General features: G+C 42.6%; 1 protein-coding gene across 2 annotated transcripts in view; it reads right to left on the bottom strand.

Annotated features, from left to right (window-relative positions):
- LOC124605750 (protein disulfide-isomerase TMX3) overlaps nucleotides 1–24,101 on the bottom strand; it is a 185,566-nt gene that overhangs the window by 138,471 nt on the left and 22,994 nt on the right. For both annotated transcript variants that reach the window (XM_047137631.1, XM_047137632.1), the window contains one exon: nucleotides 14,633–14,796. In XM_047137631.1, coding sequence (XP_046993587.1) covers nucleotides 14,633–14,796 — 164 coding nt within the window. The remainder of the gene's footprint in view (nucleotides 1–14,632; nucleotides 14,797–24,101) is intronic.

Raw genomic sequence — 24,101 nt, 5'->3', positions numbered from 1 at the left:
CAGGGTTAACTGAGTCCATAGGGCCACGCAAAAGGTCCATGTGACGCTTCGCCCTAGGTTTACACCATGGAGATGTAAGTGAATGGACCTTGAGTAGAGGTGGTAAAGGAAAGGATTCGAGTTCAGACAGAAGGGATCGGGCATGAACCGCAATCTTAAGCACTGACCTGGCCGCCGAAGTGGGAGATGAACCGCAGTGCTTGGGAAAATGAGATGGTAATTCGGATGCTCAGGAGAACTACGAATGTGTGCAACATAACTGGCGAGCAGTTGTGCATGCCTAAACTTCAATGAAGAGACTCCAGCATCCACCTGTATGCTGGTCACTGGACTCTTCCTAAAAGTTCCCATCGCTAGTCGAACGCCACAGTGGTGCACAAGGTTGAGTAAACACAATGCTGAAGGTGCAGCCGAACCATAAACCAGACTCCCATAGTCAACGCGGGATTGACAAGGGCTCTGCAGAGCTGCAGCAATTTAGAGCGATCTGCACCCCAGTTTGTGTAACTCAGGCAGCAGAGGACACTGAGGTGCTGCCAGCACTTCCGCTTGAGCTGACGAAGGTGAGGAGGCCAAGTCAATCAGGTGTCAAAAACCAGTCCTAAGTATCGATATATTGCCACTACAGTGAGTGGATCATCATTAAGGTAAAGTTCTGGTTCCAGATGAATGGTACAACGTTGACAGAAGTGCATGAGACACAATTTTGCAGCTGAAAACTGGAAGCCGTGGGCTAGAGCCCATGACTGCGCCTTGTGGATAGCTTCCTGTAGGCACTGCTCAGCAACAGCAGTACTGGAACAGCAGTACGAAATGCAGAAGTCGTCTGCATACAGAACGCGTGAGACAGATGGCCCTACAGCTGCTGCTAGACCGTTAATGGCCACTAAAAATAGAGATACACTCAATACAGAGCCCTGCGGACTCCATTCTCCTGGATATGGGGGGGGGGGTACTATTGGAGGTACCACCTTGGACATGGAAAGTACGAAGCGACAGGAAATTTTTGATAGCATCTGGGAGCAGGCCCCGGAGATCCTACTCATATAATGTGGCAAGAATATGATATGCCACCAGGTCGTGTCGTATGCTTTTTGTAAATCAAAAAAGATGGCAACAACATGTTGGCACCTGGAAAAGGCTGTTTGGATGGCAGACTCAAGAGGCACAAGATTATCAGTCTCAGAGTGACCCTGGAGGAAGCCGCCCTGGCACGGAGCCAGTAGGCCACATGACTCTAGGATCCAACCCAACTGCTGATTCACCATACACTCTAGCAGCTTACAAAGAACTTTGGTGAGGCTGATGGGCCGATAGCTCTCCAAATCAAGCAGGTTTTTACCAGGTTTGAGCACTGGTATGATGGTGTTCTCCAGCCACTGCGATGGAAGGACACCATTGTACCCATTGTACCACATCCGTTTGAAGATGACGAGGAGATGTCGTTTGTAGTCTGACATCTGACTGTGGAATCGATCTGGCCCAGGAGCTGTGTCAGGGCAAAATGCAATGGTGCTGAGGAGCTTCCATTCTGTAAATGGGGTGTTATAGGGTTCCCTTTGGCGTGTAGTGAATGAGAAGACTTTTCCTTCCATCTGCCATTTGAGAGTGCAAAAGGGGGAGGGCAGGGGGGGGGGGGGGGGGAGGAGGTAATTCTCCGATGCAGAAGCTTGAGCGTAGTGCTCAGCAAAGTGCTTGGCAATCACATTTGTGTCGGTAGATAACACGCCATCAATGTTAACACCAGGGGCACCTGTTGGGGTCTGGTACCCAAAAACACATCTGATCTTTATCCAGACTTGGGAAAGTGACATATGGCACCCGATGGTCGAGACATACCTCTCCCAACACTCCTATTTCCATCTTCTTATAAGCTGGCGAACACTGGCATGGAGCCGTTTAAAACCGATTAGGTGCTCCAGAGAAGGGTGCTGCTTATGTCGCTGTAGAGCCCGTCTACGCCCTTTAATTGCCTCAGCAATTTCTGGCGACCACCAAGGTACTGTCTTTCCTCGGAGACACCCTAAGGAACAAGGGATCACATTTGCTGCCACAGTAATGATCATTCTAGTGACCCGCTCAACCACCACATCAATGGTACCCTGTGGGGGAGATTCAACTGTGACAGCAGAGGTGAAACCTTCCCAGTCTGCCTTATTTAAAGCCCATCTGGGTAGACGTCCATGGGCATGACACTGGGGAAGTGACAGTAAGATGGGAAAGTGGTCACTATCACACAAGTCATTGTGGGCTCTCCAGTGAACAGATGGGATAAGTCCTGGGCTCCAAAGTGATAAATCGATGACCGAGTAAGTACCATGAGCCACACTGAAATGTGTGGGGGATCCAGTATTTAGGAGGCAGAGGTTGAGCTGAGACTCGAAATTTTCGACATCTCTACCTCCGCCAGTAAGCATGGTGCTACCCCACAAGGGGTTATGGGAGTTAAAATCTCCCAGAAGTAGGAAAGGTTTAGGGAGTTGTTGAATCAGTGCAGCCAAGACATTCAGGGGAACTGCACCATCTGGAGGAGGGTATACGTTGCAGACAGTTACTTCCTGTGTCTTCCTTATCCTGACAGCCACAGCTTCAAGAGGAGTGTGAAGGGGGCACAGGTTCACTATATACCTGGTTCAGGACATAGACACAAATTCCATCTGACACACTATGATATTTGCTACGGTCCTTGTAATAACCCCTATAGCCGCAGCGGGCAGGGGTCCACATTGCCGGGAACCAAGTTTCCTGGAGGGCAATGCAGAAAGTAGGGGTAAAGCTTAACAGTTGTCATAGCTCAGCCAGGTGGTGGAAAAAACCGCAACAATTCCACTGGAGGATAACATTATCGTAAGGCTGGGAAGGCATGAAGCTTGCAGGGAGCAGGTTACACCTCAGAGTCACCTGCTGCCACCGATTGAGTATTTATATCCACTCCCATTGCAGGTGAGGCATCAGTGAGATCCAGGTCCTCAGGGGATGTTAAGATTTCCACCTTATCCACAGATGCAGTATTGGTAGGGAGTGGTGGTGTTGGGGCCACCTGAGGGTCTCGTTTCTTAGCCTTCTTCTTTGTTTGTTTACCCTCTCGCTTCTCTTTAGGGGCTTGCTAGGATGACTTCTCCGAAGTAGCTTCAGGCATGGAGGAATACTGAAGCTCTTCGTCCAGCAGCTTTTGGCTCCTTTAGCCACTGGCGATTGTCCACTGTGGCATTAGAGGAGAACTTGGGTGAGAGGGTACCAATGGACCCCTTCCACACAAGAGGAGCCGGAGGAGGCTGTTGCTTCTCCAGCTGGAGGGAGGGGACTGATGTCCCCTGGGTTTGGGGGGGGGCCTTGCTCCTGAAGTAGATACATTGGGAGCAACGGAAGAAGACGTGCCCCCAGCCAACTGGAGGAGGGAGGAAGATGAGCAGCCCTGAGGGCCCACTGGAGTAACCTTAGATGATGAGCATAATGGCATCATCGATGGCGACGCCGTCATGGTAGCAGCATAAGAAGATAGCATGGGAACAGGGTTTAGTCTTTCATATTTGAGTTTAGCCTCAGCTACGATTCATCTCTACACCCAGCGTCCTGTTTCCCTCCCCACTGTTGTTCGCAACCTCCCTAAGCAACAACGGTGCAGCATTTCAGGGGGGGGGGGGGGGGGGGGGTAAGTAAGAGTACTGGTGTAAGCTGTCGCCAGTGCACCGGTCAGCAAAGAGGTTGCAAGAAGATCGATCGGTGCAGAATCAAGTGTGCCTACCAGGAGAGAGGCCAAAGACAGACTCGCAAGCAGCATACCGCCAACACATTCTCAACCACCAGTATTTAGATCATCACCGTTGACTGGAGGGCCCAGTCAGTCACAGACAGTCACCCAGTAAGTCACAGTCGGAGTTGCAGTCCCAGTCAGTCAAAATCGTCATCTCTAGGTCAGAGTTAGTCAGTACCTAGTGACCAGAGCAGTGCACATAGCAGGACTTTTACTTCACCAGCAGTGAGCCTAACGTAGATTATTATGGAAGAGTTTGTACCATAACACATGGACTAGTTTAAAGATAAGTAGCTTTCTTATTCTTGGTAAATAAAGAACCTTGTTAATACATGCGCGCAGTTTGTGTCATAGAAGATGATACCAGCCACCAAACAACATCCTCTCCCTGGCTTCCCCTGGTACTAGACTCAACAGTGGTAACAACACAAAACCTACAGTAACCTACAGCAATTTTCCTATATGTGCTGGTAAGTTATCCAACAAATTAACCTGTAACATACTTGCACGTAATTTAGCTAGCAACACTATGACAGGCACATCTGGCAACATTGTTTCACTAGCACCTACCCCCCCCCCCCCCCCCCCCTGCAAACAAAGTTCCACCAGTCTCAACTGGAAATCATGTCCGAGATTTTTGAAGTACCTTTCATCAATGTGTGGCAATCCTTCCATATACTCCTTAAAATTCTTAGCCCCACTATTAATGGTGAGTAGTTTTGTTCCCAATGATTCCACCTCATCATTACCCACTCCACATAACCTGGCCCTTGGAGATGGCAGTCTCTTTCTATCCAAAAGGTTCACACTAACAGTGCCGACAAATTTCCACCCGTGTCCACCAAGAACTTCTGTTCCTCATTATTTACTGTGCCAAGCAAACAAAACTCCATCTGTGCACCACATTCTCACAGTACACTGATTTACTTGGAATGACATTCAGTGGTTACGTAACACCCATCTGCATTTGATGAATGCTTCCTATAATTCAGTTTATCCTGCTTCCTACTTTTGCAGTCATGTGCCTTATATACAATCTCATCACACACGAAACACTGCAACTGGCAACACTACTTCTTTACTCCCCGCCCCCAGTCCACACATTCGTAACACTTAATGTCAGAGGGGAAGACACCATAGCAAATCTATTTCTGAATCGGGGTGTTACAAAAAGGTACGGCCAAACTTTCAGGAAACATTCCTCACACACAAAGAAAGAAAATATGTTATGTGGACATGTGTCCGGAAACGCTTACTTTCCATGTTAGAGCTCATTTTATTACTTCTCTTCAAATCACATTAATCATGGAATGGAAACACACAGCAACAGGAAATTTTCAAAATGTCGTCCGTTAGCGAGGATACATGCATCCACCCTCCGTCCCATGGAATCCCTGATGCGCTGATGCAGCCCTCGAGAATGGCGTATTGTATCACAGCTGTCCACAATACGAGCACAAAGAGTCTCTACATTTTGTACTGGGGTTGCATAGGCAAGAGCTTTCAAATGCCCCCATAAATGAAAGTCAAGAGGGTTGAGGTCAGGAGAGCGTGGAGGCCATGGAATTGGTCCACCTCTACCAATCCATCGGTCACAGAATCTGTTGTTGATAAGCGTACGAACACTTCGACTGAAATGTGCAGGAGCTCCATCGTGCATGAACCACATGTTGTGTCGTACTTGTAAAGGCACATGTTCTAGCAGCACAGGTAGAGTATCATGTATGAAATCATGGCGGTGAATTGAGGAAGTACAGTACATACTGCCAAACTAAAATGAGCTCTAACATGGAAATTAAGCATTTCCGGACACATGTCCGCATAACATCTTTTCTTTATTTGTGTGTGAGGAATGTTTCCTGAAAGTTTGGCCGCACCTTTTTGTAACACCCGAGGGAAACATTCCACGTGGGAAAAATATATCTAAAAACAAAGATGTTGTAACTTACCCAACGAAAGCGTTGGTATGTTGATAGAGACACTAACAAACACAAACACAAAATTCAAGCTTTCGCAACCCGCGGTTGCTTCATCAGGAAAGAGGGAAGGAGAGGGAAAGATGAAAGGATGTGGGTTTTAAGGGAGAGGGTAAGGAGTCATTCCAGTCCCGGGAGCGGAAAGACTTGCCTTAGGGGAAAAAGGGACAGGTATACACTCGCGCATACACACATATCCATCTGCATATATACAGACACTGGTGCAGATGTGCAGGTGCGGCTTCTCTACCATGGCAGCAGCTGTCACAAACACTTCTGACTCCAAATTGTCAGAGTTCAGTGGATATACCCAACTCGTCAATGAGACGGCATGAAATTAACAACCAATTATTGCCGAGAGTTTTACAGTGATTTAGTATCTTTCTCAGAGTGGCCTAGTAACAGCCATGCTGTGTCCAAGTATCAGGAAAGCATCCAGAGGCATTGTGGAATTTGTGATCATTGCCCCGGGTGTTTTACGCAGTCAGTTCCAAAGTCTCATGCCAGATGGAGCTAAATCCAGAGTGTCCCCACATCCTAGCATGCATGACTGGAAGTCCACTGAAGCCTCAGCACTCTCGTTAATCATAGTTGTGCTTAGGCTTGTCCCCAGATATCTCTATACCCTCAACTGATAGTAGTTGTAATGGCAAGAGGGCAAAAGTCCAAACAACGACACGGAGCAACCGGCAGCATGTGGCAACACTTCACTGTATGTCAACAGGTCATCCTGCAACTAACAGAGCTGGCCTTTCATCAGTATCAATGAATCGATGATACAGACAGAATGACCAGACTGAGCACTGAGTGGAAGGAACGGGAAGGCTACATGGTGGTCAACGACATGATTCCCCATCTACTGATGACAGAATGTGCTCCAATTTTTTGAGCCTTTTAGCATTCTCTGCCTGACTAATGTTTGGTTTCAGAGCTTCAGAGAATTCTTTTACAAAAGGTATGTAGCATTAAAGGCATTATTGCATAGTCTTTAGATGCAGGTACTACATGCTGCCTCATTAACAGAATATCATTACAACTCCTTTGCAATTATGTCCTGGTACCAAAACGGGTGTTCTGATGCTTTCTCTTGCACAGCCTGTGGGAATGTGATCCTTACTTGTTTTTGTTCTGGTTCCCCTGAGTTTTTATACTCATTATGCAACTGTTGCATACCAGGCGGGCGCACTACACCTGGATGCTGTTTCAGGATGCTCAAAAATTTTATTCTTCACTCTAATATATTTGGCTGTGCGACACTTCTGTCTCACATGACGCCTGCCACACAGCTGATGTAGTGCACTCTCTGCTACTACCTGCACTCACATAGCCACATGTGATGAACACACACAATGCTGGCATAGGTTCCACACAACAAACTAGCAGTTTGTAATCCATTCACATATCTGCAAATGAAGAAAAACATTTGCCCCAACCCTTGTTTAATAGTTATAATTCCTAGAATTTTGATCATATCATGATTTACTCAATATCAAGTGTGCCACAATTAAGAGAGAATGAGGCTTCTTTTCAGTTGTTTATGCTTCTGTCCGGAAAACGCAGATTTTTTTTCCAGAATAATGACAAAGATGACATCATTAAAGTTTGGTTCAATGTTTATTGAAGGATCTGTCTGACAGAATGCTATGTTTTGAATTACTGTGAATTGGGTGAGCTATAATTCTTTCACTGTGTGCTGGAAGGTATCCGTTCTGTCTCAAAGCCAAAGTACCACATTTACTATTATTGCTACGAAATTCCACTGAGATTATACTACTCTAATTTTTACAGTGAATCTGGTGGAGTGAGACCTAGGTACATTTCTTTAGTTGCTGTCAGTATATGAGGAATCAATTGGAAACAAAACCAATTTTCAAGTACTTAAGATTATCAGAGGTAATGTTGTAAACAGTACCAAGTTGCATGGCTGACTTGTGCACATTAGGAATGCTTACTCCACAGTTCGTCTTCATCTCACTGCCAACAAAAATTTTTGGAACTTGGTTGTGATGTGATATTTACTGCTTCCTTACAAACACTGTAAAACTTCTGTCATCAGTCAATAAGAAATGTCCTCAATATGATAACATACACGACTGCCAAGCATCTCTTGGTTATTAAAAACTACACTACTCTTCACAGACCAGTTATGCATGACCTCTGCCACCATGAACACACTAACATGTCTGAGAATGAACATTGTGCAAATATTTCAAACACACTGGATACACACCAAGGCAACAAAAGTCATGGGATAGTGATATGAACATATACAGATGGTGGTAGTATAGTGTGCACAAGGTATAAAAGTGTAGTGCATTGGCAGGGCTGTCATTTGTACTGAAGTGATCAATGCGAAAAAGTTTCAGACATATCATGGCCATATGACAGTAGTTGACAGGCTTTGATGCAGAATGGTTGTTGGAGCTAGACGCATGGAACATTCCTTTCGGAAATTGTTAAGGAATACAATTTTCCATGATCCAGTGTCAAGAGTGTGCTGAGAAACCAAATTCCAGGCATAAACTATCACCATAATGGCCTTCGCTTAACTACTGAGAGCAGCGATGTTTGCATAGAGTTGTCAGTCCTAATAGTCATGCAACACTGCATGAAATAACTGCAGAAATCAATATGGGACAGACAATGAATGTACCCATTAGAACAATGTGGCCAGTGTTAATGGGCTATGGCAGAAGCAGGGCTATGTGAGTGCCTTTGCTAGCAGCATGACATTGCCTGCAAAACCTCTCCTGGGGTCATGACCCCATCAGTTGGACCCTAGACAAATGGAAAAACATGGACTCATCAGATGAGTCCAGATTTCAGTAGGTAAGAGCTGATGGTAGGTTTGAGTGTGGCACAGAGCCCACGAAGCCATGGACCCAAGTTGTCAACAAGGCACTGTGTAGCTTGCTGGTGGCTCTGTAACACTATAGGCCGTGTTTACGCAGAATTGATTGGGTCCTCTGGTCCAACTGAACTGATCATTGATTGGAAATGGTTATGTTTGGCTACTTGGAGACCATTTTCAGCCATTCATGGACTTCATGTTCCCAAGCAATGATTGAATTTTTATGGATCGCAATGCACCATATCAACAGGAGTCGTGATTGGTTTGAAGAATATTCTGGGCAATTCAAGTGAATGATTTGACCACCCAGATCATACGACATGAATCCCATCAAAAATTTATGGGGCATAATTGAGAGGTCAGTTTGAGCACAATATCCTGCACTGGAAACACTTTCACAGCTCAATATTTCTGAAGGAGACTTCCAACAACTTATTGAGCCCATGCCACATCGAGTAACTGCACTACAGAAGACTGCTGTCTTCTCATGTTATTGCCTGAAACACAGGTTGCAAAGACTTGATGAGGGTAAAATACGTATCTCAACAAGATTCACCACCACTTGCATCCCAGATCACAAAATTCTTATGTGATATGGGCTTGTATTTAGATTGCCTATTTAATAATGCTAGTCCAGAAGCTTTTAGCTGAGCAGATGACAGACATCTTTCTGGAACTGAACACGTTTTCTGTTATGCTGCTCTCAGTAAATGCATAGTTATTTTCCTGTCCAAGACTTACATTGTGTATGTGTTCTGTGCAATGTAGACAGACACATCACTCCATTTGTCAGATGCTGGTTGGTTAGTTTAATGATTAAAGGGACAAAACAAGTTCGTGAGTCCTTGATAACTGGAACAGACAAGTAAACAAAACTATAAATAAAAGAAGGACCTAGTGCACGACAGTCAAGAAAATAAAACCTGAAGGTCTATCGAAGCTCAACAAATACAAGAAAAGAGAACAAGAAGGAAAAAAAAGGGGGAAAGGAAGGAAGGTGAGCAAGATGCACCTTCCAGGGACAAGCCAGACATCCTCAAAGACAGGAACTGCGACAGGGGACATACGGCCCCCTCTGCCACTTACCTGAGGCAACCCACTCAACAATACATAGTAAACACTAGCAACATGGACAGGATGAGAGAAGCACAAGAAAGCTGGGGAGGAAAACCAGGTCAGACAGAACACATGAGATGGGTAGTAGAGCAAAAGGATGGGTAAGGCGCAGGCTGGGGCAGATTACCAAGCCAAACAACCATTGCCCTGTTGGGGCAGAGGAGACAACAGGATGTCCTGCCAACCCCTAAATGGGGTGACAAGGCTGAGGTGCCCTCTCTTAGAGAGGGTGACAGAAACCCCCTTTACAAATAAACTGTAAAACCAGGTCAGCTACTGAGACATTGTCTGCTAACAGCAGGGGTTGAAAGTCGGGAAGATTAAGTGTGTGCTACAGGGTGGCTAGGTTAGGACAGTCCAGAAAGATGTGGATCACACTCAAACGGCACCACAATGATAGTAGGGTGGATCCTTGTGATGGAGGAGATAACCATGAGTAAATCATGTATGGCCGATGCAGAGTTGGCAAAGGATGATGGAGTCCTCATGAGAGGCCCACATGGAGGACCTCCACAAATTTGTGGTCTCCTTTATTGCCTGTAGTTTGTTCAGCAAAGACAGAGTACGGCATTCCATATTCCAAATACTTGGAACTTGGTGACATAATACTGATCAAAAGTCAAGTGCTGGAACAACAATCTCAATAGATTGCTTGTCAGCAGCCAATTTGGCCAGCCTGTCAACAACTTTATTCCCTGGGACCTCAACATGACCTGGCATCCAGAGAAAAACCACAAAGTGCCATTGTGTGAGAGAAAAAGGGAATCCTGGATAGCCAGGACCAAGGAATGGCAGAGGTAACATTGGTCAAGAGCTTGTAAACTAGTCAAGGAGTTGTCCTACAGATGAGGGAGGACTCACCAGTGTAGGGACAGATATGCTCAATGGCATGAGAGGTTGCTACAAACTCTGCAGTGAAATGCAGTGAAAACACTGCAGCCAACCAGGAAGGATCAGAGTTCATTATCTCCCACACAAATGTAAGAAAGGCCGGTGTGAGCGGCAACCATCGAGACATCAGTACAGATTACTTCTCAACCATGAAACACGCTGAGACTGGAGAAGAACTGGTGGTGAGGGGCATCAGGTGGAGCCAAACATTTTGCAACTTGTGACGGGTCATGACAGAACTGTGGACAGAGAATGCATCAATGATGTATGCGAGCGAACCCTGAGAGGAAATGGTACAGGAAAGAGCTGGATTTCTGAAAAAAGGGACCAAATGTGGATGGCAATCATAACTGCAGGCCTGGTCCACTGTTGTGGGAAACGAATCTCTGTATCTGAAAACAGGAGACTGCAGTCAGGGTGCTCCGGTGAGCAGCAGATGCACAACACGTAAGCAGTTAACTGTTGTTGGTGCAGAACCCACAATAGTGGAATCCCCTGTCCCCACTAGGAAGCTGATCATGGGGTTAGTCCAAAAGGTGCCAGTTGCCAGTCATATCCCACAATGGTGTACTAGCTCCAGCATCTATAACATCAAAGGCGATGCCGAGCAGTATGCAGGACTCTTATAATATAGACAGGACTGCATTAGTGTTGCATAGAGCTGAAGCAGAGTAGAGTGGTCCACACCCAGTTGGTACTGCTGAAGCACCAAAAAGTGTTGAGGTGCTATTAACATGTCTGCTTTAGTTAACGAAGATGGGGAAGCCATGTCAAACAGGCATCAAAGACCAATCCCAAAAAATGCTGAGAGTCCCCCACCTTAAGGGCCTGGCCATCAAGATAGAGATCTGGATGGAGATGCACCGTGTGGCAATCAGAAATACATAATGCAAGTTTTGACAGAAAACTCGAAGGCATGAGTAACAGCCCAAGATTGCACTTTGCAAATTGCTCCCGGCAGTCTGGGTTCAGTAATTCCCATGCTGGACAAACAAAAATAAATGCAAAAATCATTGGCATACAAAAAGGGGGACACTGTAGGTACCACACTGCCACCATAAAATTGAATTCCCCTAAAAAGAAGAGGGGGAGACAAAACAGAACCCTGTGGAACCCCATTCTACTGCAGATTGGAGGTGTCACAGGAGGCACCAACTTGTACCTGAAAAGTGTGACATGAAATAAGGTTTTGGATAAAAATCGGGAGCAAGCCACAGAGGTCCCACTCATGAAAGATGGCAAGGATGTGGTGGTGCCAAAATGCTCAGCAACAGAATCTGGGCTGGTGAGGATAACATCATTAACGGAAACTGCTAGTACACCTAAAAGGAGCACAGCTCCCAAAAATGTGCCCTAGTTTTCCCCTACTTGCAAGGAGGGAGCATGCGGCCATATGGCAGCATAAAATTGTTCGCAACAAATCCATTTCTGACATTTAATTACATAGTGGGCCCAGCCACAAAACCGTTTATAAAAGCCAGGAAGTGGTCGAGAGATTTGTAGTACTGGAGGGCACGACTGTGGTCTTTAATAGTTGCAGCAATTTTGGTGGCCCGCCAAGTGACAATCTTCCATCAGGGAGGTCCCAAGGAAGTAGGAATTGCTGAAGGAGCTGCCAAAAATTGTCAGATGTAAGGTTTTCAACATTCACATGGAATGTGATAGACACTAGGTGTACAAAATCACCAGAATCTCAGCACCATTTGTTACTAAAAACCATTAAAATAGATCCAGGTGATATATTATTGTGTTCTGATGTTTCATTATTCACAAGAGTTCTGCTCAAAGAGATGCTTGTTTTGCTGGAATAACAATTTTTTTTTCGCAAGATAAATTTGTTACATCAATGCTGAACAACAACAACAACAACATCAAACTTTCTACATGATTGAAACTACTATGGACAAGTTGATGGGGTTGCTGTGTACTCAGCTCAAACACCTGCCACTATGGACTTTCAGATGGTAGAATTCAAAGAGGTATCACTGAAGACAGTGTCTTGTCCACCTAAGCACTTCTACAATATTATGAAAAGGATAGATTACTATTCACCATATAGCAGAGATACTGAGTTGCAGACAAGCACAACAAAATGACTGTCAAACAAGTACACTTTTGGATTCAAGCAAATGCAACTCACTCACATGACCACAGTTTCTGGCTGCTAAGGCCAGACTGGCTGTACACTGGTGCAGCCTCCACAGGTCTCTACTGAGCTCCATCTAAGAAAGTCAACAAGTCCATATTTCAACTACCTGCAAAAATAAGGAACCTTCTACCTTCTGAGAGGGTGAAAGATAACCTTGAACTCCATACATCTGGGGTCCATCACATTTTGTACAAATGAGGAAAATCTCGAGTGACAAATGCAGCACTGTCTCTCCCTATACTACACTGAAGATACCTGAAATGTAAAATAAATCCACAGGGGGTATCCAAGGAAAACAGGAATTATTTTTTAAAAGCTATATGTTTTTAAAGTGTTTCCAAAACAACCTTATCCCTTCCATTACAACTAATACATGTGTCCCATCGGTGCTTCCAATGTTCGAAACATTCTTGTAGTCATCTTTAGAAAAGGCTGACAGCTCCTCCCTGTTGTTTTTTCTTGACTTCTTCAGTGTTGTCAAATCAGTGTCTTTCCATGCCTCTTTTCAAAGCTTAGGAACAAGAAAGTCACACGGAGCCAGGTCAAGTGAGTAAGTGCATGGGGCAGCGGAACTATGCCGTATTTAGCCAAAAACTGTCTAACAGAGGTGGCAGTGTATGCAGGTGCGTCGCCATGATGGAGGAGCCAGTCTCATGTCTGACACAAATCAAGTCTTTTTTGACTAACACTGTTGCGCAATCTTCTTAAAACAGTCTGTGAGCACAAGCTCTCTAATTTTTTCAATATTTTTGTTGATTCAGCAACTGATGGACGTCCAGAACGAGGTTTGTCATCAACTGACACATCGCCATTTTTAAATCAAGCAAACAACTCGTACACTTGAGTTTTTCCCATAGCATGATCTTGGTAAGCTATTTTCAACATTTTAACAGTTTCAGCGGCATTTTACTGAGTAGAAAACAAAACTTCACAGCTGCATGTTGTTCACTCAAACTTACCATCATAAAAAATGAAACAAGAACAAAATAGCACTAGCTACAACAGTCACTGCAGTTGAGCAGAACAAGCCTGGTCGACAACACAGGCAGCACTGAACCAGAAATGAGTTGTGTTACACACACCTAGTGGCAGAAATGCATATGTAAGCACTGCTCATGGCAATTTTTTTTTTTTTTTTTTTTTTTTTTTGAGGGGGGGGGGAGTACCCCCTCATACACTGACAATGCACAGCTTTATGGTAAAGCACATGCCTGATTTCAGAAAAAAGTGTCATCTGCTCAGCTAATGCTTTCTAGGACAGCATTATTAAGGAGTCAATTGAGATACAAGTGCCAATGAATCTCAGTCATGATAATGGTTTTGCTGTCAGCACAGCTTGGCTACCAACCTTTAAATCAATGAGACAGGAGAGGCAACAACTTGCACTGGACAGTTGCTAGCCAATAAACAATTGGTCAAGCCATTTTTAAACTGTTGTGGAATGACTGCTATGGGGTTTAAATGCTTCCCACTGAAAACTATGTGAGGAGACTCACTGTGAAACACCTGCACCTTGACAGAAGTTGGAAAGAGTTTAGCCTTTCCAAAATTTCACACTCACACTGCAATATCATGCAGCAAGAAACCAATGATCATTTTATTGAACTGACACAATGCAAGGGTCTTCACAGAGCATTTCTTTTTTAGTAAATAATGGTTGTTTGGTTCCAATCATTCCTTTACATCTGTTAGAATACTGTCAATAAGAACCAGTTTGCTCACTTCTGCATACCAAAAGAAACCTTTCTAGCTTTTGTATACTATTGACACTGGAAGACTATTGCTTTGGGGCAATTGTCATAACTTACAATTCTCATTTATTAATTAAATATCTAATTAATTTAATTTATTCAATTATTTAGTACTATTGTGAAAGCATAACTCAGATTACTTACAATAAAATGGTTGGGAAACCAGCAATGCCAAATTCAGTAGCCATCCCTGTGAATCTCGTACAATCGACTCGTCCTACACGGATGTTTGTGTTATGGAGTGCTTGAGCCACATGTGCCCATATTGGCTCAAGGCGTTTGCAATGAGCACACCAAGGTGCGTAGAACTGCGGCAATAGAAAATGATGACATGAAATGTTACATTCAACAACACACACACACACACACACACACACACACACACACACACACACACACACAGAGAGAGAGAGAGAGAGAGAGAGAGAGAGAGAGAGAGAGAGAGAATTTTCTTGTTAACTTCAGTTGTGACTAATCTAGTAGTTACAAGTGAGAAAAAAATTACTTAAATTCAGCATTACTCAACCCCAAAAACTGAACAAAAAAGGTTGTTTGTTGAATCAGCATTCAGTAAAAATTTCAATACACAGTAGTCTTACATCAGAAGAGGATGTCACTGAAGTCTATCAAAGAAAAAACCTAAACTCTCAGAACTTATGATTTTCTTTTAATTTGATGTAATTTATCAACAAAGTACAAGGTTTCTGCATTCATTTCATGTGTTGCTATAGCTATATGAGGTTAATTTGTTTCATTTCATGTTTGGGAAGTGTTTAACTGATAAATTTTATCAAAATGCATGAGTAACAGCAAGAACTAAGTACATCAAAGGAAATAAGTGTTTTAACACAATACAAATAAGGAAAGCAAGACTACGACATAAAAAAATAGAAAAGCATAAGCAACACACTACATAATTTTAATTTTAATAATCAACAGCCTCAGTTGCACCGTTTACCTAGGTTTCACTCGGGATAACCCAACATTCTTCAGAATAACAGTAACTACCGTTTATCCATAGTGGACATCGTCAAGCTAAAACTACAAATCCATAAATTATCGTCAGACTGGAACTCCAGTACAGCACTCGTGGCTCCCGCATTGCAGTTGCGGAGTGGGGCCGAGGCAGTTCCAGATAAGTATTATAGTCTGACAATAATTTATGGATTTGTAGTTTTAGCTTGGCGATGTCCACTATGGACAAAGGGTAGTTACTGTTATTCTGAAGAAGGTTGGGTTATCCCAACTGAAACCTAGGTAAATTCTAGGTAAACGGTGCAACTGAGGCTGTTGATTATTAAAATTAATATTTATACAGTTGCTGACAGGGCTGCGAAATGTTGAAGATACATTACATAATGCAATACATAGCGATTCTCAGTCTGAAATGAACAAAAAACAAAAAATTACAAGAAGTTTCGTCATTTGAAGATGACAAGCTGTCGTACATGAGGTGAGTGAACAAATACATACCCAAATTGTTTCCAAATTTAGAATCCTAGACCTAAATCTTTGAGCCCAGTGTAAGTGAACAACATACAGTGCCTCAACTCAGTGATATTGCTCAACCATCTAACATGAGAAGAATAATGCAACAGTATTATGAAAAGGAAAGTTGCTACTCACCATATAGCAGAGATGCTGAGTCGCAGGTAGGCACAACAAAAAGATAGTCACAAATAAAGCTTTCAGCCATTAAGGCCTTCATCAACAATAGATGTAGATACACGCACAAGCACACAAGCACACGCTCACGCGTGTACACACCAGGGGAGAGGTGGGGAGGGGGGGAGTAGTGGGAAAGGAGAGAAGTAAAAAGACTGAGTGTGATGGTGTAATGATGGATGTGTAGTGCTGAAGTGGAACAGGGAAGGGGCTGGGTGGGTGAGGACAGTGACTAATGAAGGTTGAGGCCAGGAATGTTACAGGAACATAGGCTGTATTGCAGAGAGAGTTCCCATCTGCACAATTCAGAAAAGCTGGTGTTGGTGGGAAGAAACCATATGGCACAGATTGTGAAGCAGTCATTGAAATGAAGATGTTTGGCAGCATGTTCAGCAACAGGGTGGTCCACTTGTTTCTTGGCCACAGTTTGTGAGCAGCCATTAACGTTGACAGACAGCTTTTTGGTTGTCATGGCCACATAGAACGCAGCACAGTGGTTGCAGCTTAGCTTGTAGATCACATGACTGGTTTCACTGGTAGCCCTCCCTATGATGGGATGGGTGATGTTTGTGACCGGACTGAAGAAGGTGATGGTGGGAGGATGTATAGGACAGGTCTTGCATCTAGGTCTATTACAGGGGTCTGTGCCATGAGGTAAGGGGGAGCAGGAGTTGTGTAAGGATGGACAAGCATATTGTGTAGGTTCCGTGGATGGTGGAATAAAACTGTGGGAAGGATAGTGGGCAGGACATTTCTCATTTCAGGGCACGACGAGAGGTAGTCAAAACCCTGGCAGAGGATATAATACAGTTGCTCCAGTCCTGGGAGATGCTGGGTTACGAGGGGAATGTTCCTCTGTGGCCAGAGGCCTTCCCACCATCTACAAAAGTCCCACCGTCCTGCCACAGAGGAGCACTCCCCTCATAATGCAGTACCACCCAGGACTGGAGCAACTGAATTATATCCTCTGCCAGGGTTTCGATCACCTCTCATCATCATGCCCTGAAATGAGAAATGTCCTGCCCACTATCCTTCCCACCCCTCCCACAGTGGTATTCCGCCATCCACTGAAATTACACAATATACTTGTCTATCCTTACACAACCCCTGCTCCCAATCCCTTACCTTGTGACTCATACCCCAGTAATGGACCTAGATGCAAGACCTGTCCTATACATCCTCCCACCAACACCTACCCCAGTCCGGTCACAAACATCACCCATCTCATCATAGGCAGGGCTACCAGCGAAACCAGTCATGTGATCTACAAGCTAAGCTGCAACCACTGTGCTGCATTCTATGTGGCCATGACAACCAACAAGCTGTCTGTCAACTGAATGGCCAACGACAAACTGTAGCCAAGAAACAAGTGGACCACTCTGTTGCTGAACAAGCTGCCAAACATGACATCCTTCATTTCAATGACTGCTTCACAATCAGTGCCATATGGATTCTTCCCACCAAAACCAGCTTTCCTGAACTGCGCAGGTGGAAACTCTCCCTGCAATACATCCTACGTTCCCATAACGCTCCTGGCCTCAACCTTCATTAGTCACTGTTCTCACCCATCTAGCCCCTTCCCTATTCCCACTACAGCACTATACAGCTATCATTCCACCATCACACTCAGTCTTTTTACTTCTCTCCTTTTCCACTACCCCCCCCCCCTTTCCCTACCTCTCCCCAGCCCTCTGTCTAACCTGCAGCACTTCACTGTCCACCATCCCCACCACACTATCCCTCCCCCTCCCCCTCCCCCTCCCCACCCCAGCTTCCCCCTTACCCCCACCCAGTCAGCACTCCCATCATGCACTGGTGCTGCTGCTCGCAGTGTGGTTTCAGTTGTCTGAGACTGCAGTCGAGAGAGAGAGAGAGAGAGAGAGAGAGTGTGTGTGTGTGTGTTTGTGTGTGTGTGTGTGTGTGTGTGTGTGTGTGTGTGATTTGTGACAGTATTTTTGTTGTGCCTATCTGCGACTCAGCATCTCCACTATATGGTGAGCAGCAACTTCCCTTTTCATAATACTGTTACATTCCATCCTCGATTTTCCATTATTTGTAGAATAATGTAAAATATTTGACACCTAAAAACTGCTCCTACGCAAATCTAAATACTTAAGAGCTAAAAATTCATATCACCTACACAAGAGTTTAACATGTAATAATAATTTTTCACACACAAAGTACACAAAAAACCCATGGAGGAAAGGACAAAAGTCCTGAAACATGTTTGGGTAACAAATCTACAAAATTGTGTCTTCCGTAAGGTGGAATTCCTCTTCAGAGTTTCTTAGCAAGCACAAAAATAAGAGGAACTACAGCAACCAAAAGATGACACTTTCTGATACAGTAATCCTTTCCATCATCAACTGACACTAATCCTCTCCCTCATCAACTGTCACAGGAAGGGATACTCTTAGTGCTACTAATGAACAATAAGTCGTGGAGAAAATCTGGCTGCACCCACGGCACACTTTGGCAGACATGTGTGTTAAATAAAAATTTGTTCTTTTTCTTCCTAATAATTCCACAAATTCTAAATTACTAAGACAAGTCACATTTCACCACTTGTAGCTGTATTATATCAAAATTAATAACAGGCTTGACAATGTAGCCCATATTCTGTTTCATCTACAAATTAGTGGCATTTGTTTGTCTGATGAAAATGACCTTTCAATACAAATAGAAAATATTTGTGAGCTGTAATATTCCTCCAGTGAGCAGCACAAAGACTTAATACTACATCTCAATTATTTTTAATGATAATCCAAGACTTGCACTAAAGATATAAGAGTTTCAAAACATTTATTACACCATTAAGCACTTTGCCAGCTTAAGTTTACTGATAATGGAAGAGAGACCAGAGTGGAAAATAAAGATGGTGAAGAATAAGGAGGAGAGACAGCGACATAGGTAGTGAGCACTTCCTTTTAAGCAGTAAGATAAGGCTACTACAAAATGGAAGAAGACAAACTCCACAAGAAGCCACAACATGAGTTGTTCAAAGAACATCTCCTGTTGGAATATAGTATTAGGAAACATTATCACTACAGACTCCATGAAAAGCTTGCTTCACCACCAGTGAATGAAGACATTGATATAGAATGAAATAATATCAAAACCTGTATCACTGAAGCACTTGGTAAAAGGAAGAAGAGAGGTGGGAAAAAGCGATTCAGAATTTGGAACACAGAAATTAAAGAAGCATTAAAGAAAAATGAATAGCTTATTTGAAGTTTCTACAGACAAAAACATAAGGTTGTAAAATGTACAAAATAAAAAGGAATGCTGCAAAACAAATAAAGGGACTTATTCATAAGTGTCTTAGAACATGCTGTACACAATAGACAGCAATGTGTATACAAGGTCACAAAAGCCCTCAACAAGGAAGAAAAAGACACTGTCTCACTGAACATGTGGACTCTTATCAGCTTGCGCAATCGCACCGGAAGTGAGTTTTCCAGCAACACGCTCCTAGTAATACCAGGTAGCGTGTTGCAGCAACGTAATTTGAATAGCGCGCCAAAAACAAGACAACCAATCAGAGAATTGGAATCCTTTGAAACTTGTGAAATCTTAGCTTACCGTACTATACGTGTTTCAGAGATTATTATTGCTAGTGAGGGTTCCTACCTTTTACGGCACGGGAGTTTGTCTTTGTCTTGTCGTAGACGTTGTAAGATTAATTCCGATTGTAGTGTTCACTTATGGGTCAAGGCTAGTGGTCCTTCTTCTTTGGAAGATTGTCGCATTGTGGGTGATTGTACTTTATATAATCATTGAAGGCAGTTCTCAAAAACGGCCCTTTTAAGGGCCACAAATACTACACATTGATCTTGCCAAAAGCCGAGAAGCGATTCTTCTTGGTGTTTTAGCTCTCTGGGGCACTCTGGGACGCTCTCGGGGATGCTCTCTGGGCTGCTCAATAGATGTCAAGCTCATTCTCTGATTGGTTGTCTTGTTTTTGGCGCGCTATTCAAATTACGTTGCTGCAACACGCTACCTGGTGTTACTAGGAGCGTGTTGCTGGAAAACTCACTTCCGGTGCGATTGCGCAAGCTGATAAGAGTCCACATTCGCTGCGTGCGCCGGGACTGATGCTATAAATAGCACACTGTTCTGTCTAGCGCATTCACTCGGTTTGAGTGAATAGCCACTGAGGCACTGCTTCTTACAATGATGCGTAAACGCTGTTTCATTTAAGAATGAACAATGGCTATATAGACTTGTGGTGTACAATGAAACAGTAGATCCAATTACTATGGATGGACTACAAAAGGCATGAAGAACAGAAAAACTACTGGAATAGATTATATAAATCCAGAGCTATTCAAATATGGGAATTGTTACTAGATAAAAGACTTTTACAACTAATAAAGCGCTGTTGGACAAACTGCAAGATCCCAGACCCTTGGTATACAGCAGAAGTAATCTCTCTTTTCAAATAAGGCAAACATAATGTCTGTAAAAACTACTGTGGCACCAGTCTTCTAAATACTGGCTACAAATTACACTCAAAGATAATCAAGATGAAGAATATCACAGAAGCTATTATTTCTGAAGAACAAAACGGATTTAAATCAGGTTGTTCATGCATAGACAATGTGTTTGCAATAAAAACAATTAGAAAAACAGAATTTAATATAGACACCCATACAGCTTTTATCAACAATAAGGCTTTTGACCATGTGAGCCATGATAACCTACAGAGGCTGTTTGAATATGAATGTTCTTCTCACCTAATAGAGGTAGTGAAAAGTCTTTACAAAACTACACCTACTGTAGTAGGTAGGAATCGACCAGGAGAAATAATTATTAACCTGGCTGTTAGACAAGGGTGTGGACTGCCACATACCCTTTTTAATATTTACATTGACTTCATTCTTTGCAAATGGAAATGTAAAGTAAACCAAGGAATTAAGATAATGAATGAGGAATACCTGAATGTACTTTTGTTTTCTGATGAGATTGTTATTACTCAAAAGAATGAAGATTACCTTCAAAGATCAGTATACCAGCTGAACAAAATTTGCAAGGCGTACAATTTTAAAATTTCTAGCAACAAAACAAAAATGATGGCATTCCAAGGAAAGTATCCAGTCAAATGAAAATTGTTCTTGATAATTCACTTTTAGAACAAATGTCTCAAATTTCTTATTTAGGCTGTGCTTTAAGTTTTGATTTTGAGTGAGATATTGAAAACAAAAATTCCAAGCTGTCAGTGGTACCATTAGCAGAACACTTGGCCATAAAGTACAAAAAGAAACCATCATGAAATTCTCTAAAGTAATGGCAGTAACTGTGTTATCCTATGGAAGTGAAAGCTGAGGTTCCTAAGAAAGACGAAGTGTTCCACTAGAAGAGATGTGATTAGAAACAAATATATTAGAACAGAATTAATATATTTTTAAGAATGAATGAAAAAATTCAAAAATATGATGAAGATTGGAGACAACACCCCATGAGAACACTAGGTCACAGAAAAAAAGATCCTGAACTACAAATCGAATGGAAAAATTCAAAAATATGATGAAGATTGGAGACAACACCCCATGAGAACACTAGGTCACAGAAAAAAAGATCCTGAACTACAAATCGAATGGAAAAAGAGATATCAGAAGACCTCAATAAAGATGGGAATGATTTTGTTTGTGATTTTGAAACAGGCAACAGCCCAATCCTTGAAGAGATGATGATGATGATGATCATGATCATCATCATCATCATCATCATCATCATCATCATCATCCAAGAAGAAAAGAAAATTATATGTGGAAATAATACTACGAAATATAAATAAAGCAACTTAAATGGTGGGAATGAAGAAATATTCTAAAACCAATTGAGGAAGGAAAAACAAAAAAAGCGGAGGAGATTAAATGGGTTGTGTCCAGAAGGCTGACAGATGAAAAGACATGTTGTGGAGCAAGGAAAAGGTAGGCATGGCACTGTAGCCTCTTAAGTCATACCAATAAACATCCCCAACAACTTGGTACTGGCTGTCCTACAAGTAGAAAGTTCATATGTTGTGCACAAGAAACATGAAGCAACATTAACATTTATAATATCAACAATTTAAAATTGTAACCTCTACACTTCTGCCTTATTCCATATCACACAATTTTTCTGAAAGTCAAAAAAACCATCAAATTCACAGCAAAATTACACACTTTTTAATATGACAGGTGATTTTAAAATACTTCTGTTTGCTGATGACAATAACTTGTTAATGAAGGATGATCAGTGCAACATACGCAGTGTATCATGTAGTGCAGTTCAAGACATTTTGGTGGCTAGTACAAAGTATACTGATGGTAAAACAGAGTAAGACTCAGTTTTTACAGTTTCTAACACACAGTTCTAGTAGAACTGACATTTCCAATTACACAGAATGTGCATATTAGTAAATCTGGACAATTCCAATTTCTAGGTATTTTAGACAGATGGTAAGCTGTCATGGAAAGTCCAAGTTCAGGATCTTCTTCAAAAGCTGGATGTATCTATATTTGTCTTTGGATCAGTATTAGCAACAAGTGATAGTCCAACACAAAAATTAGTCTATTCTGCTTATTTTCATTTGCTTATGACATACAATATTATATTATGGGTAATTCTTCACATATACAAAGGGTTTGGTTCAAAAATGGGCAGCATGAGCAATATATGGAGCAAGTTTGTTAACCTTTAGTCAAGCCCTGTTGGCAGTTTGGGAATTCTGACACTGACTTCTCGATACAAATTTTCCTTAATGTCATTTTTTGTTAACTTTATGAGCTTATTCCCAAGAATTGGCAGCTTTTACTCAGTTAACAAAGGCTAGACAGAATCCCAATCTGCATTTGAGTCACTGCTTCTTGTCTCTTGTGCAGAAAGGTATTCAGTATTCTGCTGCACTCATTTGCAACAACCTACCACAATAATTAAAAGATCTTAGCAGTAACACTCGTATTTTCAAGTACAAACTGAAATTTCCTCATGGCTCACTACTGCTATTATTGTGGAGTTATTGGAGAAAATTAAGCTAATCACTGTGATTGTTGATTATGCTGGTACGTTGTTGTTGTTGTTGTGGTCTTCAGTCCTGAGACTGGTTTGATGCAGCTCTCCATGCTACTCTATCCTGTGCAAGCTGCTTCATCTCTCAGTACGTACTGCAGCCTACATCCTTCTGAATCTGCTTAGTGTATTCATCTCTTGGTCTCCCTCTACGGTTTTTACCCTCCACGCTGCCCTCCAATACTAAATTGGTGATACCTTGATGCCTCAGAATATGTCCTACCAATTGATCCCTTCTTCTAGTCAAGTTGTGCCACAAACTCATCTTCTCCCCAATCCTATTCAATACCGCCTCATTAGCTATGTGATCTACCCATCTAATCTTCAGCATTCTTCTGTAGCACCACATTTCGAAAGCTTCTATTCTCTTCTTGTCCAGACTAGTTATCGTCCATGTTTCACTTCCATACATGGCTACACTCCATACATATACTTTCAGAAACGACTTCCTGACACTTAAATCTATACTCAATGTTAACAAATTTCTCTTCTTCAGAAAAGCTTTCCTTGCTATTGCCAGTCTACATTTTATATCCTCTCTACTTCGACCATCATCATTTATTTTGCTCCCCAAATAGCAAAACTCCTTTACGTGTCTCATTTCCTAATCTAATTCCCTCAGCATCACCTGACTTAATTCGACTACATTCCATTATCCTCGTTTTGCTTTTGTTGATGTTCATCTTATATCATCCTTTCAAGTCACTGTTCATTCCATTCAACTGCTCTTCCAAGTCCTTTGCTGTCTCTGACAGAATTACAATGTCATCGGTGAACCTCAAAGTTTTTATTTCTCCTCCATGGATTTTAATACCTTCCCCAAATTTTTCTTTTGTTTCCTTTACTGCTTGCTCAATATACAGATTGAATAACATCAGGGAGAGGCTACAACCCT

Source organism: Schistocerca americana, chromosome 3, assembly GCF_021461395.2.
Source record: "Schistocerca americana isolate TAMUIC-IGC-003095 chromosome 3, iqSchAmer2.1, whole genome shotgun sequence".
Lineage (NCBI taxonomy): Eukaryota > Metazoa > Arthropoda > Insecta > Orthoptera > Acrididae > Schistocerca > Schistocerca americana.
The sequence above is the reverse complement of the archived record's forward strand: the minus strand, read 5'-3'. Positions and strand labels throughout refer to the sequence as shown.